Source organism: Peromyscus californicus, unplaced genomic scaffold (assembly GCF_007827085.1).
Source record: "Peromyscus californicus insignis strain IS unplaced genomic scaffold, ASM782708v3 Scaffold_5__1_contigs__length_169319896, whole genome shotgun sequence".
NCBI lineage: Eukaryota > Metazoa > Chordata > Mammalia > Rodentia > Cricetidae > Peromyscus > Peromyscus californicus.
Window position 1 is genome coordinate 83,947,877 of NW_026294573.1, and position 18,373 is coordinate 83,966,249.

The 18,373-nt window shown below is 40.5% G+C and overlaps 1 protein-coding gene across 5 annotated transcripts in view; it reads left to right on the forward strand.

The window, feature by feature from the left end:
* Astn2 (astrotactin 2) overlaps positions 1 to 18,373 on the forward strand; it is a 947,200-nt gene that overhangs the window by 418,567 nt on the left and 510,260 nt on the right. For 4 of the 5 annotated variants that reach the window (XM_052714946.1, XM_052714945.1, XM_052714948.1 and 1 more), the window contains 3 exons: positions 3,911 to 3,995; positions 5,036 to 5,110; positions 5,862 to 5,999. In XM_052714946.1, the coding sequence (XP_052570906.1) occupies positions 3,911 to 3,995; positions 5,036 to 5,110; positions 5,862 to 5,999 (298 nt within the window). The remainder of the gene's footprint in view (positions 1 to 3,910; positions 3,996 to 5,035; positions 5,111 to 5,861; positions 6,000 to 18,373) is intronic. The other variant, XM_052714947.1, reaches the window with a different exon arrangement.

The window sequence follows — 18,373 nt, forward strand, 5'->3', positions numbered from 1 at the left end:
TTGTAGCTGGAGAAACTAATGTCCATGCAAGAAAATACATGTGTCCCTAGAGAATATGTGGGCACTACCAGGGACCATGTTAGCATTAAAGCTAAAGAGGAGGAAAGTAACAGACTGACCATCAACTCCTGTTGGCCAAAGCTGCAGCCTCTACTCTTTTCTACCTTCATTTGCTCTGTGAGATAGTTACATCAATGTCATTTCATTTCCAGTGTATAGATGAGAAAACTGAGACCAAAGAGGTAAAGCAGATTCTCCCCAGACCTGCTTCTCTAGTCGCACAACTAGACAGGAAGAGAGTGAATACTGAAATCTGGTCTGCCTGCCTGATCCCAGCCTCATGGGCTTTGCCTTTGCCTTCTGTCTATTTCCTATACTCTAGCAGCCTTATGGGGGCCTCTAGGGTGGATGCTTCTCATTTTCAAAATATATATTTGTTGTATCATGAGTGACAGTAATTAATGACTTATCTGAGTCAAGGAAAACTTGTTCAGTAAGCACACAAGGAAGAAAGAGAAAAACATAGCAGTGCCCTTTCAGAGAACAGAACAGACTTCTCACTGTCACAGATATTCCCAAACAGACATGGGAGGGGTGAATGACCATGCCCTTTCCTGCAGAATCACTGGTAGCCTAGACAGAAACCAAAGGAGCTTTCTCTTTACTCATTATAGCCTGACTTCCTTTGCTAAGGGTAACCATTTTACCTCTCCCTTTATGAATCATGAGGTCTGTGTCTTTTGGCAGATCATAAATCAGTTCTGGGAGTCTCGAGGACAAATCCCAGGACTTTTAATCTTTAATATTAGGCATGTTTAAAGTGGTGAATATTTCATGAAGGGGTTTGTTGCATTTTAACACATCATTAGCAAGTCCTCCCCTCCCCCATTGGCAAATTACTGCAATCCAAATTCAAGGCTCTCAGTCTTTTGAGTCAATTTCCCTTTCCTCCTGCAAGAACCAGTTCATTAGATCACACATACAGCACTCCCACTCAGTGGACCACCCCAGGCATGGTGGTGGAGGAAGGCTTACAGGAAGCATTACTGGCTGCAAGAAGGCACCCTGATGATTTGCCACATGCTCAGGGAAAGGAAAAGTAGATTTCTCTATTCTGTTTCTCCTCTGTCTTCCAACAATCTTTTGAATATTTCAGATTTTACCCCTGACCCATTCATTCTCTGACTCCATATTCCTTCTTACTCCCATTTCATGTTGACCAGTATTTATGAAACCCAGGCTATTTGTCATACACTTGCAAGGTGCTGGCCACACAAAGATTAATACACTTTCTAATACATAGAATGAGTTAAAAGTTTGTCTGTTTCTCTCAGAATGCTTTATGGAAGGTCAAATGTATAACGCTCCTGGTTCCTTGTTGACAAGAGGAGGCTTACTGGGTAAATATAAATGTCTTGAAACAAGTCGTTGTGAGTATAATTTCACAACCTGCTCCTTACTGGTCTTGCTTATATGGTCTTTGCTTTGTTTACACAAAGCTGAGAAAGCATTAATTCATCAGATGTATAGTAGGTATAGATGATTACCTCAACCATGATGACCAGATTTCAATACCTCAAGCCCTCGTAGTAGAACAAAAGAACTGGTTGATTCTTACAATTTTTTCTGTGACCTCCACTTTTGTGCCATGACACACTTGAAGCTCCCATATGTGTTTGCATGCACACCCACAATAAATAAATCGATGTAAAAAATTAAGTACTTCATTCACAATTCCTATTTCAAATAGCTTGAGCTTATTAGCATATTGACTCAGAGACTCATAACCTTCTTCACTGAAGCAAGGATGACAGGAGGCCTTAATTTTCTCAAAGTCAGCTTGAAATAAATCTAGCTGGAGCTGATATGTGGACTCTTGCCAGGGTCCTCAACTCTAGAACGTGATTTCTGAGTGTCTGTCGTATTCTTTTTTAATTTTTAAAGAGATTCAAAATGAAATACAAGAAAAATTAAAGGATAAAATTGAGAAGTTCTTAAATCTTCCACATTGAATAATACATACCCCTCACCATGTTGTGAAAAGTTTCAGTCAGGTCAACTAGAATTGCTCTGATTCACCAAAAGATGGGAATGAAGGCACTTGGCCATCAATAACCAGGAAGTTTATCAAACATAGTGGATGCTTAGTTGTTCACTGGGCCTCATATCATTGAGTGCTGGGGCTGACTCTCTTCTAGGCATCCAGCTAAGCCAAGTGGTTTCTAAAAAGTTGCCCAATAGTATTTCACAGAATGATGGTTCCACACATTGTCAGACCACCAAAATTGTCCCAATATTTTTTCAGTGTAAGTACTGGTGATAGAACTTAAAGCAAGTGCCCTACCACTTACCTCAAACCCCAGCCCTGCAAGTTTCTCAAAGTAAAGTTTGGGGGAAGTTGTGTGTATCATCCCCATGGAGAATCACTCCACAGAGAGCACTGTATCCCCCAAATTTATTTTTTAGAGAATCTATTTTTAGAGCAGCATCTGTCAACATTTCACAAGTATACCTTTGGTGGAAAATAGCAAATTTAACTTTAAAACTTCACACCTTCTGAAATACACTGAGAAGTTATCATAGGGAACTTTCTGAAAACTGTTACTGAAGTCTGAACTTTGGAAATGGAGAGACAAGGCATGCTGAAATGAACTCAGCCAACACAAGGAGATACTTACACAGTGTGGACTGCTAGGAGGCACTCATGCAGCCCCCAACAGACAAGGCCAGTGAAGAAAACAAATGGGCAGAGTAAAGGGTAGATAGATAGAAGGAAGGAAGCACACAAGACATAAGGAACAGGACAGGAGCAGAGAAAGAGACTGAAAAGGAGATCACAGTGGAGAGGTGAAGACAGGTAAACTGGAAGCAAAACACCTTTCCAAAAGAGGAAATCAAAAATTTCTTGAAGGAGTTGTCATTTGAACAAGGCTTATATGTTGATGGATAAGGCTGGCTCATCCCACTGGAAAACATTTAATTTTCTGATTATGCTTGTAAAATACATATTCACTGTCATAATATATAAACATTTATTTATATATACTGTTTATATATTCATTATTTATTTATTTATTTATTTATTTATTAGAAAATAGGCCCTCTGTCACTATCAAGTACTTTCTATTTCTATATCAAATTGGGAGCCCCATAATCACTGAGTTACAACTTTTGCCTTTGTGTCTCTAGTGTAGAGCTGAGAGCTTGGTTAAATATAGACGAATTTCTAAACAGTCTTATTAAATAAGAAACACAGAGCCAAATACAGAGGTAATAGCCAAAGAGATCAGAGAACTAGCAAAGAGCCATGCCTACCTTATCTTATCACTTCGCTACCATCGATTCCCCAGAGAGAGCTTCTTCCCATCTAACTTGTGTTTTTATTGCCTTCCTGTTATGCCTTCTCATTGACTCTAAGCCCGACCACATGACTTCCTCATCACTGCCTGTCTATACAGACCTCCAGGTCTCTATAGTTGGTACTGGGATTAAAGGCTCATGTCACCACACTTGGCTGTGTTTTTGACCACACAGAGACTCTGCCTGCCATGTGATCGGATTAAGGGCGTGGGCTACCACTGCCTGACTCCTGTTTATGTCTATTTGACATCGCTATATGACCTCTCATCTCCAGGCAAACTTTATTTATTAACATACAAATAAAATCACATTTCAGCACAATTAAAATATCACCACAGTTAAATGTGTCCAAAATGTATTGGATGGAAGATAAGTAGCTGAGGAGACAAATGAACAAATGCATAAACCCTGTGTTACCCACAGCAGTCGGTGGGTGCAGCACCCTTTTTTTCACGAGGCCTTTCTAAACCTTTCAGGAAAACAAGGGAACCAAGAAACAGCATATGTGCAGAGGCAATGTATCACAACACTTGTTTCCTTTTGATTACAGGGGAGTGCAGTTGTCATGAAGGCTACGCCCCCGACCCAGTTCACAGACATCTGTGTGTTCGCAGTGACTGGGGGCAAAGCGAAGGGTGAGTGACACAGGATCTCAAGGCTGGGAAGTAGCGCACCCATTCCCTTACCTCCTGCTCTAGAATCTGCAGAAAATAAGAGACTACAGAGTGCTCAACCCTAAATGGAACATCTGTACCAAACCTCTCCCAAAGGCTTCAGAAGAGGGGCTAGGAAGATTGTAAGAAGGAGAGTTACTGGACACGTGGAAGGTGTTCTCCAGACACAAGGGAACGGATGTACATATGAACTCACAGGGATTATGACAGCTTGCACAAGCCCTGAGCATGCTCAAGCAAGACAAAACCCCAGCAGAGAGTGGGGAGAAGTGGGTGTGAAGTCCCACCCATAACTAAAGAGATAACAGCCTTTTGATAGTTTCTGGTAATTGTCTTAAAAGGGGTGACCCTTGGTAGATCAATCACTCTCCAGGGAAGGCCTTATAGCCAAGAGTATTTGGTCAACACAAATTGAACTTGATGGGTTTGAAAAGGGGAAACAGAAAGAGAACATGAAGTTGGGTAGGTGGGGAGGTAGGAGTGCAGATTAGATGAGTTGAATATTATCAAAATACATTGTAAGAGATTCTCCAATGAAAAAATGTTATTTTAAATATAAATCAAAACCACACTGCACACACACACACACACACACACACACACACACACACACACACACACACACACCCCAGTGAAAAGTAAAAGCCATTTTCCTGCTGACTCACACACTTCAGTACTGGAGGTACATGATTGATGAAAATTCCAGAGAACAAGCACTGGCACTTCATTCATACACCCAAACAGGAAATAATAAAGTATGCTGAGGAGGAATTGGGTTTTCGGATATGAACTCAGGAATGGACAAGTGAGCTTAACAAAAGTGTTGAAACCTTCTGTGATGTGAAGAAATTCCTTTAAAATGTAGAAAATCACATCCAGTAATTACTTCTATGGAATGTGACTGTCCGTATAGCTTCTGTTGAACAGTGTGGTTCCCACTTGCTTTGGACTAATACCATGTCTTGTCTTCTTGTCTTCCGTTTGCTCCATTATCTCCTCAGACCTTGGCCTTACACAACACTGGAGAGGGGCTATGATCTGGTGACAGGAGAGCAGGCCCCTGAAAAGATTCTCAGGTGAGTTGACAGTCTTATTGGGGTATGATGCGCGGGAAAGGAGAGAGGTTAGACAGCGTGTGTGTTTGTGCAGTCTTAAGAGTGTTGATCCTGAGTATAAAAGAACTCTTATTGGCTCTGTGCAGCATCATGGCCTGGGTTGCTATGGGAATCTGGTTCCTGTTTGTCTGGCTTCTAGACTTATAGACTCAGGTCCTTGGACTAGAGGAGGCATTGCTGATTATTCAGTCTACCCTCTTAAAAAAATATTCTATAAGCTCGGACTCTTCCCATTACCTCTGCTACCTCTATGAAATTGTGTGAAAAACTTCAATATTTAAGCAGATAAAGGCACACAGGGAATTAAGTAGCAGACCAGGGAAGAAGATGTTGATTTGAATTGATTTAGAGCCCGTGCTCTCACCCTCTGTGCCAGACTGCTCCTTCCGACGTTTTATGGAACTCCTGCTGGGCATCAGGACCAGTGGAAAGCAGAGCTACAATAGTCCCTGTCTTCACAGTGTCCACTCATTACTCGTGCAAAGAGAACAAGCAACACAAAGCAATTTCTATGGCCAAATGATGAATAAACTTAAGAGACAATCGTCTCAATTTGAGTAAATCTAGATAACACTGTGCTTTGGGGACTAGAGAGTACTCAGGTGGGTGGAAAAATGAGAAAATGCCCTATAAGGGAGGGGGAGAGGGCCCCCTTTTTCTTTTTACCCTTTGCTTCCCGGGGAGTTCCCCAATGGAAACTCTTACATTGCAGGTCTACTTTCAGCTTGGGCCAAGGCCTCTGGCTTCCGGTCAGCAAAAGCTTTGTGGTTCCACCGGTGGAGCTGTCCATCAACCCCCTGGCCTCCTGCAAGACTGATGTGCTCGTCACAGAAGACCCTGCAGATGTCAGGTAGGGAAGTCATCTTTAAGACCCTGTGTAGAGGACTGACTGCAGTCATGGACGTCCTTCTGCTTCAGCATCACAGGCATCCTTGTAAAAGGAAGAGTTCAGTAATGTTGATAGAGGCCTGGTATATGTAAAGAATGTTGTCAAATCCATCTGCTCTTAAGTCTTACATACACCGTCTGTTGCTGTGCTACACTGGCTTATACTTTACCATCATTGCTCTCCTTCTGTGATTTTAATTTAAAAAAAAAACCTATCAGAGGCTGACATAGCACCTCACTCACTGTGAGATTTATTATGGATGAGCTTATCATACGATCATCATTAATTAGCTGTATGTTGGAGAGTCATGCAAGTTTGAAGGATGGGCTGTTTTCTATTATGAGAATGACTTTTAGAAAATCCACAAGTGTCAAGTCCCCTTGATCTTCACTCATGAAATAAATGTGACTGCATCTCTCCTTCCATGTTTTGTCCCTCACAACCAGTTTCCTTGTAGACTTGTTCTGCTTTCTTCTAATTAATGGCTTATATATTATGCTGTCCTATTATGTGGTACACTTCTCAAGGTCAAAGAAAATAACTTACTTAGCTCTGTAATCCCCAGTTCCTAGTGCATATTGGACATCTACTAAATGTTTATTGATTTCATTAAGTCAAGGGCCTTAGATCTGATCCTAATACAAGTCTGGATTTTTCTAGTAGAGACTTACTTCCCTGTCTCTAATATGATTAAACAAAACATTCTAGAAATTATGATGTCACCATAACTGAATTCTAGAATTAATTAATTAATTAATCAGCAGCTTGCACACCACTTACTGATGTGGAAACCAAAATTAAAACTTGACACTGATGACTACCTGTGACTATAGTCCTACCACTCAACAATTGTCACAGGTTCATTATGAATGGAAATGTTGTCGATGTGTATATGTTGTCTTCTGAGAACTCACAGAGAAGCAGCTCTCAGCATCTGCTACATTTCATATGGAAGAATGAGACCAACTGTTTTTCTGGGCCATTAATATTTTTCACAACAGTGATCTTTCCAAAAATGATATAATATTGGTACTGAAGTGATAACTCAGCAGTTAAGAATGTTTGTTGATCTTCCAGAGGGCCCGTTTTCAGTTCTAAGCACCCACATTAGGTGGTTCACAACTAGCTATCTGTAACTACAGACTCAGAATATCCAATATCCTCTATGGACTCCAGAGGCACCTGTACTCATGTACATATGCCAACACATAGGCACACATAATTAAAAATTTTAAAGAAATTAAATAAATAATTTAGACAGTAAATGTATAGCATTTGTAAAATGCAGTGACAAATAATGAAAAACTAAAGAACAAACATATTTTTGTACATACAAACTGATTCATCAAGATTTCCATCGTTGCTATGTTTCTATATAAGAATTGAAGTAGATGAAACTTAAAGAAAGCTTGTTAAAGTCTCTGGGTGTTCCATATCACAAATTTAGAACAAGCTACATCTAATAGAACCACTCTCAAGGAGCTCTAATGACCTCAGCTGAAATCCCTTGAAAGGCACTCTGCTAGCTTTCCAAAGAGCTAGTTGCGATTTGGGATTTTAGTGAAGATGTATGTGTCAGATGCTAATGACCACTTGCTGTGGAGTTGCAAGGGCTGGGTGAGAACTCCATTTCCACCATGTGGAAGCAATATGATGCAGCCAAGTCTAACTTTGTAAGTTTCCATCTCTTTGTCTGTAAAATGAAGACAGCAGGCCTTCCTCATCAAGTATAAGAATAATAGCTCAAACCCAGTGATGTGATAGTACCCTATGTACTAGATTCTTTACTGATGCGATTGCATTTTATCTTTGTACCATCATCCCATGTAGCTATGCTGCTATTTTCACTTTATTTATAAACATTAAGCAAGCAGACAAAAAAAAAAAAAACAAAAGGAACTTAAGGCCCAGATTGTGTTCTTACTAGATAGCAATGAAGCTTTTGGGCCTTTACTCAGCAAGGGTGCATAAAGATTATAGTCTTCCATGTGAAGTGATTGGTACTAAGTTGGTGGAGTTTTCTAAGCTGCATTAATAAACCTTATTTGACATGGCATTGCCCAGGCAAGCAGATCATGAGTATTTAAAGTATTAATAAGTTCCCGTCAGGTTCAGGTAATATGTTATAAATTAATAAATAATAGATCATAATTACAGACAACCAATATTGCTGACATAGAATCACAGCAAAGCAATTAGAATGAAGACGGTGGCAATTGAAGCCAAAGGGAGGCAGAAGTGCACATTACAGTGAGATTGCAGGAGTGACTAGAAGGTGCACTGCAAGTTTGGACTGGGAATCCAAATATGGGATAAATTTGGGGAGAAGTATGGACCCTCTCACAATCAGTCAGAAGAGCTGTGACCCATGTGGTAGCTAAATTTAATACAACTAGTATTAACAAAATATGGCCATCCTAAGAAGCAATTTAAAGTTTTTATGTACTTATTACAGGAGTGCAAATTAGTGTGGTGGTTTGAAAGAAAATGGCCCCCATGGGAGTGGCCCTATTAGGAGGTGTGGCTTTGTTGGAGTAGGTATGGACTTGTTGGAGGAAATGTTGGCACATTTCTTTGTTGGAGGAAGTGGAGACAGGTTTTGAGGTTTCCTATGCTTAAGCTACACCCAGTGTAGCACAAAGACTCTTCCGGTTGCCTGCAGATCAAGATGTAGAACTCTAAGCTCCTTCTCCAGCACCATGTCTGCCTGCATGCCACCATGTCCCATCATGGTGATAATGCACTAAACCTCTGAAACTCTAAGCTAGTCCAATTAAATATGTTTTCTTTTATAGGAGCTGCTGTGGTCAAGGTGTCTCTTCACAGCAATAGAAACTCTAACTAAAACAATTAGCGTGACCACTGTGGTAATCAGTCAAGCAGTGTCTACTCATGTTAGATGTACAGACACACTAAGTATATGTGTAACAAAAACTTATGTGTATGTGTATAATAGCATTGAGCCACAGAATCCAGACACAAAAGAGTATACATGCTCTTAAAATGATTTATACTATGAAATTTACTAGTTTGTAAAAGCTTTGGTATTACTTTGGGTGATAGAGGGTTAAGGACTAAGGGAAGGTTGGAGGGCTTACGTGGTGCTGATGAAGTTTGGTATTTTCATCTTAGCTATGCCTTTCTAAACATTTTTTCTGAATATTCATCAAATTACACAATTTCTGTGAGAATCTTTAATTTTGATTAAAGTGTTTAAAGTTACAAAGCTTGGAGCTCAGCTGAACCACCCCAGTTCACACCTTCACTCATCAAATACATGTGAGGATTTTTTTTGTATTTATGTTTATGCTTGAGGACACTGGAGATAGATTTGTTTTGTTTTGTTTTGTTTTTTGTTGTGGTTTCTGTTGTGTTGTGTTTTTATATTGCACAATAAAGGAGAGAAGATTAAATGGTCTAATACAAGTAAAGCGCTGAACTTGACAATGGTTAGTCCTCTAAAGACATCGATTATCATGCGTACGATGATAGCACAATGGATTTTCTCCTCTTTCTTTTCTTAGTTCTTTTCTCTTTCCCCTGTAAAAAGGATGGCTCTAATTGAGGCTGCATCTTTAAATCAACAGTGCCTTGGTGCTGAGAGTTTATGCTAAGCTTTGTGTCACAGAATTTAAATGAATATGGTCAGTCTCCTGGGGTTTGCCAGGCCTGTGGCTTTATGGACATCAGTCTCTTTATTGAATAAATGAAGAGTCACATGTGGGTAGTCAGAGGATGCTTTGAGAGGTGGGAAGGAAAGAACACGTTGTTTTCAGAAGATAGAAAGAACATTGGCCCTTAAGTATAAACCGTGGGAGGGCTTGCCTGGGCAGAGTCGAAGGTGGAAGAAAAATCTTTCGAGTCAGAGGGTTAAAGGGGCAAAAGAAGCGAACTCTTCCCTGGAGGCCTCCTATTCTCTAGCCTGCCTCAGCATGAAACTGCTGGGAATGAGAGTTTCAATACTGGAGACACTAATCATACCAGCTACAAAGGTGGGGGAGCTGAATTTCCTATGAATCCCTTTCCGTTCTTTAGAAGGATACAAACTGCCTTTACCTGGTGCCTCTTGTGTGCCAGGCACAGTGCCAGCACCCTAGGGTTACAGACATGAATAAGGAATGAATAAGAATACCTCTGCTTTCAGGAGTCTCATGGCTTAGCAAGGAACATGGAACAAGAGACTGACTTGAAAAAGGAAATAAAAGTTCCTTGTGGAGAGGGAAGCATGGCAAACAGCACTTCTTGCTGCACACTGGGCCTTCTTCACAATTTCTCCTAGAGCTGGATCTTCTTATAAGAGAAATGTGAGAATAGCTATTGTAGTTAGAATAATAATCATCCACAAAGCCCAGCATTTGGAGCTCCTTGGTGATTTTTCTATGATCTCAATCAATGAAAATGAAATAGTGAAGTGCTGTTAATTCCCGAACAATATTGAAAGAATAATGGGATAGCGGAATGCAAGCTAACACTGCACACTTGGTGATCGCTTTCACATTGAATTCTTTCTGAATAGAATTAAGAATTTCTTCTTGTTCTTTTGCCCTTTCAATTCCAAGCCCTGAGAATTTATTGAACACATATTATGTGGAGGGCTGTGTAGTTGAAATACAACATATAAGACAAGAATCTCAATGTACTAGATGAGACAGAAGCCACACAACACGTGCACACACACACACACAAAAAAAAAAAAAAGAAAAAAAACAAGTACTTTGTGGTATTCAAAAAAGAGGGAAATTTCCAGGTAGAAAGAAAATATAAAGCTAAAAGTGGTCGGATACATCTAGGGCTAAAAGGTGGTTTTCATAGACGTGAATTTCTAAGAAAAGTATGCAGGATGTCACTCTGTCACCCACTGGTCCAAACTTACCAGGAAATCTGTTAGAAATGCAGATTCTCACACTGTATATATGGCAGATTGACAGTGACACCCAAACATATGAGGTCCTAATGCTTAATCATCGTAAATATTATTTGTTTTTCTAAAAACTTTATAAATGTTATTAAGACTCTAACATAGTCTGGTTTTCTTGGCTTATGGGTAGAAGTTGAGAACACCACAGCTAATGCTTCTGTAAGAGGGAAGCAAAGTGTATTTGATGCACATGGAAGAGACAATGTGAAGGAGTATGATGTTGATGTGTTACAGTCATGAGCCAAGGAAAGCCAATAGCCAACAGAAGCTAGGGAACATTAAAGCAAGATTTTACACACACACACACACACACACACACACACACACACACACACACACAACACCTCCACAAGAAGGATGACCTTGATTTCAGCCCAAGGATACTGATTTAAGTCTTCTGGTTATATTTCTAGCCACCCAGTTTGTGTGATTATCTATAAGGAACACAGGAAACAGCACCTACTGAATCAGATATTCTGGAGATTAGCCCAGCAATTTAATGGAACAGGCTCTTGGATGATTCACTCCCTGAAGTTTGAGTCCAAGTGTACTAGGAAATGAAACAAAGAAGAAAATTACCCTGTTTAACTAGAAAATAAAATGTAGAAGGGCTTGGACACTCTAGGGTGCCCTTACCTCCTGGCATGGTGGGCTAATATATTCCCAAATGTTACTGTGGTGCATCACTCCTATCTCTTTCTATCCTTCCTTTCCATTTTTCTTCTGGATTGACTTCTTTCTTGTGCACACAATTGTGGTCAAACCTAGTCTTATAACCTGAGACTGACTCATTGCCAGAGTAAAGTGATATCTACCTCTCAATACTCCTGTATGCCTGACACTCTGCAGCACTAACAACAGCCCATGTAGCTCAGATAATTCACGTCAGTTGCCCAAGGCCACAGCCAGTAAATGTCAAATCAGAATTTGAATCCTGGAACCAGGCCCTTTTGAGCCCGTGCTTCCCATCTGTACGCTCTGATACTTCTGTTCGTCTAATCATGGGATATTAGCCAGTGTTTCAGATCAATGCTTGAAGGGGCAGACTGCTCTATTTACCTTGTCCTGAATCACAAACTCAATCTCTAAACCAAAGTGTTAAAGGACTTAATTACATACATTGTGATTACAAGTAGTATAGTCCCCAGGGAAAACTCAGAATACACAGTATAGATGTGGGACAAAAAAAAAATAAAATAAAAACAAAACAAAAACCACAGGTTTCAAACCCGTGAACAAAGTATGTTGCCTGAGGCTGGAGCTTTCACTTTGGTCTGACTGCAGTGGAGCAGAAAAGAATGCATGACTCTGGGAGAATACTACAGTTAGAACATCTATGCTATTTTCTCCCTTCTCTCTCTTTACCAAGCCATGGACCACATGGACTAGAGGCAGTGCTAGTCAGGCAGTATGTTCTGCAAATGTGAGCCATGCAGGCTAAGATGAAATCTTCAACATACACATGCTGGGTGGTAAAAAGCATGCTAGGCTCAAAAACTGTAAAGACTAGCAAGGAAAGTGGGGAAGGCATAAACTGTGACCTCAAAGAGAGCTGAATATGAGTTCTCACTCCACAGCTTAGATCAAGTCAGTTCTCTGTTCTGAACTTGCAAGTAAAAATCCAGAAAGAAGAAACTAATTTGCTCCATTCGTTTGATGATTGTTAGGGTACATGATGTGTGTAGAGGGGCTTGCATGTCACAGTATGTGCAGTTGGTGTTCAGTGAGTGAAAGGAATATTTATGTGTGTATATATGTATGCATGTATCTATGGATGTATGCATCTATCATCTATCTCTCTTTTTGGTGGAAGAAGTGTGGAAGGGTCTGGGAGCAAATATGAGCAAGGTGCCATGATGCATACATATGAAAATATCATCCTGAAACCCATTTCTTTGTACCCAACTAAAATAGTTGGTAATAATAAATATGTTATCGAGAAAAAAGCATACGAGGTAAAGACATTGAGGAGTGTCATAGGTCAGAACATGACCCTGCAGATTTGGAGGGATCAAGTCAATATGTTCTTATGGGACAGCTCTTGACACAGGGCTGATATCATTTGATAGTCAAGATACCTCTCTTTTAGTGGAAATGAACTGGTAGCCGACTTTCATTCTTTTCCTTGATATTAGCATTTTATTCTTTGAAGGTTTCATATATTTTGCAATGCTCTTTGACTATATCCACCCCACTGCTTTCCTCCAGATCCCTCTAGGACCCCCTAACACAGTAGTTCCCAAACTCCGGGTCTTGACCTCTCTGGGTTGAATGATCCTTACACAGGGGTCACCTAAGACCATCTGCATATCAGATATTTATATTATGATTCATAACAACAGCAAAAGTACAGGTACTAAGTAGCAACAAAAATAATTTTATGATTGGGGTAACTGCAACATGAGGAACTGTATTAAAGGACTACAGCATTAGGAAGGTTGAGAACCACTGCCCTAGCATGACTCCTTCTAAACTTCGTGTCTTTCTTTTACATAATTAATAGCACATTGTGTCCAATTAGAGCTGCCAATAGCAGCCTGTGAGAGACCACACCCCAAACAAAAGTGAGTTTTCCTCCTTCAGCAGCCATCAACTGCCAGTAATGCCTCAGCTATGGGTGGAGTCTCAGAACACACCCCTCTATCTATTCTGGAGAATTGACTGGCAGGAGCTTGTGCAAGGCTTGTGCAGGTAGCCACAAATGTTCTGAGGACATCATTTCATGGCTTTTCTCCTCAATCTCTGGTTCTTACACTCATTCTCCCTCTCTTCCCATGTTTCTTGAATCTTGGTTGGGCGAAGTTCATATAGATGACCCATCAATGACTGAGCCTTTAAAGTCTCTTACTCTTAGCACTTTGCACACTTATGAATCTTGTGTCAATCAGTACACACTGCAAAAAGGAGTTTCTCCGACCAAGGTAAAGAGCAGTAGCAGAACTCTATGGGTATAAACAGAAATATGGAGAAGTCAGTTTCACAGAATGGCCATTTAGCAAAACAATGACAGTAGGTGCCTCCACACCCGAGTTCAGGACTTCCCAGACATGGGCATTTGACCAGGTTTGCGTTGTGTTACATGAAATCCCTCCTCTGGACTATGCCTCAAATCCAATCAGAAAGTAGTTGGTTACCCTGTAACCACCATGCTTTTATTGCATCAATGGGTACAGCTTACCTAGCAGGTTGGTAGTGTAGCATTCAGGGTCCATCAATGGTTCAGACTATTCATGTCTTCTCTCTCCTGTGAGTTGTACAGCACCTTTTGACACTGGAAAGCTAGTCAGCAGATAGAAAGTTTCCTGATCAGCTTGAAATGGATTTCTCTCTTTCAGCCAAAAGTGAAATGTGCTGTTTTTGATGCCTCTGGACCTCCCTGATTATCACTCATAGGGCGGGATCCCATACCTGACACTGAGATTTTCATCTGCAGCCCCTTGACCTCATCAGACTTTATTAGAGAAAATATGTTTATAAGCATGTATTGGTAGACAAGTTAGAAGTGCATTTCTGTTTCCACACATAACAGTAAGAGGCTGTTGTAGGGGAGTCGGGTTTTGACCTCTGAAATAGAATCTCAAACTGTCAGACTCCTCCCACCCCTTACTCTTTCCTTACCAGTTCTAAAACCATGCTTTCCCCAAAGGGCAAGAGATCTTTAATAAGCAGTGAAATCATGAGTTTAAAACCCCAAGATTAGAGTATATAGAATAATCCCTCGTGACAAACTGCATAGGTTCAAATTCCAGCTCTACCTCTTGCTAGCTAACCTCCACCAAGTTATGCAAACCTTCTTAGCCTCGGTTTCTTAATCTGTAAATGGGAATGATAATCACAGTTCTGTCTTTGGGTGTTCCTGAGATGCGAACAACATGTTTAAATTCTTAGTTGCATACTTGTAAAGAATAATGACCAGCCTGTCTCTGGAACTGTCTAGATCCCTTTTTATAAGTACAAATTGTGACTTCTTCCAACTAATGATGTAGTTACTGTTTATTTTTCAGTGGGGAAACCAATGATTTAAGTTCTCTATGCAATATAACTTGAGTAGTAAGTCAGTATTTGAACCTAGACTGTGAGGTACTTCATGCTGGCTGCTGTGGGTGCATAGGAAAGTCTCAGTAACACAGAGGGAGAAGGTTACTGGCTTTCCCCCTCTGTCTTTACTTACCATTTATTTGGTCACTGAGGGAAAGTGATCTTTCTTAATTTTTATTTTTTTTAAATTTTGTGTATATGTGTAGGTATACATGTTTGTGTATGCAGGTATACACGTGTGTGGAGATGTAAATGTACATGTATGTGCATGTACATGCCTGTGGAGGCTAGAGAATGATATAGAGTGCCGTTCCTCAGAAACCATATCTTGTTTTTAAGACTAAGTCTCTCAGTAGCCTACTTCTTGCTGAGTAGGTTAAATTTGCTGGACAGTAAGCCCCATAAATCTGCACTCATCACTATACCTGGTGTTTTAGTTTTTGGTTGGGGGTTGTTATTTGTTTGGAGTTGTTTGTTTGGTTGGTTGGTTGTTTGAATACTGCAGGGCCAAACTCAATTCCTCATGCTATCTCTCTTACTGAAGGCATGCACCATTTCTGCAAATATAAAATAAGATATAAATGAGAAAAGAGATTGTAAGTAAATTAAAAGTCCCTTTGACAGTTAGCTTGGTTCATGGAATTTGGCATCAGAATTTGCCTGGTATCACCACATTCCTCCTTTGTTTTGGAAGATAAAGCCTTTTGACAAACATTAGTGTATTGACTGCCACACTTGCTACCACGTGGATCAACAATCTCCTCTGTCCTCCTCCTTTTCCGCTGCCTGTCATTCAGCCAGTGAGCCTGGAGACATATATATTTTTCCCATTTTAGTTTAGCGATCATAATAAAAGTGAAGTCTATTAGGATGTGTTTCTGCCCAGGCTCTGTAAATCTCTTCAAATACTGCACAGCATGGGATTTCTGTTAGTCTTTGCCACAGGGGAAGCTGTACCATGCACCAACGGGCAACCCAGGTGGAGGGCTCAAGACACAGCCTCTGCTAAATGAAACTCAAATGGAGACTTTAGAATATAAATATTGAAGTGACCTAGGTTGGCTAAAGGGGAACCAGTTAGCTAAGCGTCTATCTTACGTACAGGAAATGCTAAATTATTAAAATTTTAATAAATGTAATAATAAATATTTGATGTTGAATTATAGACGGCTTTGCAGCTACAGTGAAACTGAGAAATGACTTGTTATATCTGCATTAGAAGTTAAATACTTTTCAAATGGGACTTGTGAGGCTGCTGCAAGTCTCCACATCTTCAAATTAAAAAGAGAGACAGACATGAAAGTATTTGTGGCAAGTACACTGAGCTGGTGGTGAGAAGAAGATCCCAGAGTTTGAGGTATGCTTACAGCCATTGCCTAACGCCAAGCCGATTTCTTTATCATCTGTGAATGCACAAGGGGAGAAAAGAGGCCAATATCAGATGTCTTCCTTAGTTGCTCTCCATCTTATTTTGGGGGAAAATGGTATCTTACTGAATGTGTAGCTCACTGAGTCAGCCAGTCTGGTGGATGAATGAGCCTCAGGGATCCTCTTGTCTCTTTTTCCCTAGCACTGGGATTACAAGAATGGGCTGCTGCACCTGGTTGTTAGTGTGTTTCTTTGATGTGGGTGCTAGGTATCTAACTCAGGTCATCTTGCATGCATGGCAAGCATTTTCCTGACTGAGCCTTCTCCCCAGGCTGCAAGACTATTGTTAATCTCCTGTTTCACAGATAGGGAAGTTAACATTCTAGGGCTCAAGCAGGGCAGTTGGTGAGGGAAAGCACTGGAGCTGGAGTGAAGACTTCAGACTTAAGATCTGTGTTCCCTCCATCATGCTAGAGAACCTCTCTCCCTGCAGAGCCTTTTTCTGCTTGGTGTAAATAAGGGTGATTTTAGTCTCAGGGAAAAACAACCTGGATTGAATGACTTCAGTGAGACTTACATTGGAACGCTGTCCTGGGAAAGATGAGAGATCAGCTCACAACAGAGATGAGATGGAGATTAAGAAGAACATACTAAGATTCTGTCTTTCCTTCTTCATTTTTCTAGTATGATAGCTTCATTCTCTCAGACTATGTAACTCATGCCTCTCCAATCCCTGCTCCCTTCCATCTTGCAGGGGACTGGTGGTGATTCTCATGTATCACTAAAGATATATGCTTCTTGCCACCAAGGAGCAATGCTTTGCTTCCAAGATTTGGATTTTGTAGAATTCCGGGGAAGGAATATTATTGGTCTGAGTACTCTTGGCATCATTAGGTGACAGGACCACCATGGGCAAAGAAGGAATCAAGGAGACAACCATTTCATCTCACACCTCCCAAATTCTTCCTAGTATTCTTGTTATTAGTCTATCCTATAGGTTGGACTAAATCAGAGATGATTGATATGAGACTTCCAACATGCCAACTCAAATAAATAGGTAAGCACTACCTCAAATCTTATGTTGAGAAGATTTAAAGACTTAAAGTGGGTCCTTCTAATTTTCTGTCTCATGACTTTATGACGTTGTTCCTCTGTCAAATGAAGAAAGATTATTGGTTTCTGAGACACAAAGAGAAGACAGCCATATAGATGGAGATGTTAAAGATGAATTAACAGTAGAATTGTCTTATCCAGTGCTTTTTATTGATCTGTGATCTTAGAGGACATATTTGGCAAAATCTCATCTTGGTGCTAATACCTTTCCTGAGATAAATTTCTGGCTTGTAGCAGAGTCGAGGCTTCCTGTGTAAGTGCTTCCTTGCAACACACACACACACACACACACACACACACACACACACACACACACAGATAGAGACAGAGACAGAGACAGAGACAGAGAGAAACAGAGAGAGACAGAGAGGAGAGAGAGAATGGGGGTGGGGGAAGGAGGGACAGAGAGGAAGGGAGGTACAGAGAGACACAGACAGACAGACAGACAGATAGAACACATCACACCATTTGGTCAGAAGGATCCAAGCATTTTAATGAATAGACTTGACTTATTTTCTTTCTCCAACAGAAGAAAACAATATCAAAGAGAAACATAGCAGTAGACATATTGTGTTATCAAATTGGAAGCATGTTTTCCCAGAGTTTGGGGAAAGTTCTAAAGAACCAACAAAGGAAATATAGTATGGTGTGATTAAGTCTGTGACTGAGTCAGCCACAAGTAGTAATGGGTCAAAGTAGAGCAATGGTACTAGAACATAGCAATGGTACAGTCAGTAAGGAACACAAACAACTCACTGCAACCTTGCTTGAAAAGTGCTGAAAAATTCCCCCCACTCAGGGGGAGAAGTAAACCCAGTGGAAAACCAGATGAAGAAGTCAATGAGGTGGTCCAGAACTGTGAGGTCCAGGTAAGGGGAAGGCTGAGCTGAGGGTGAGT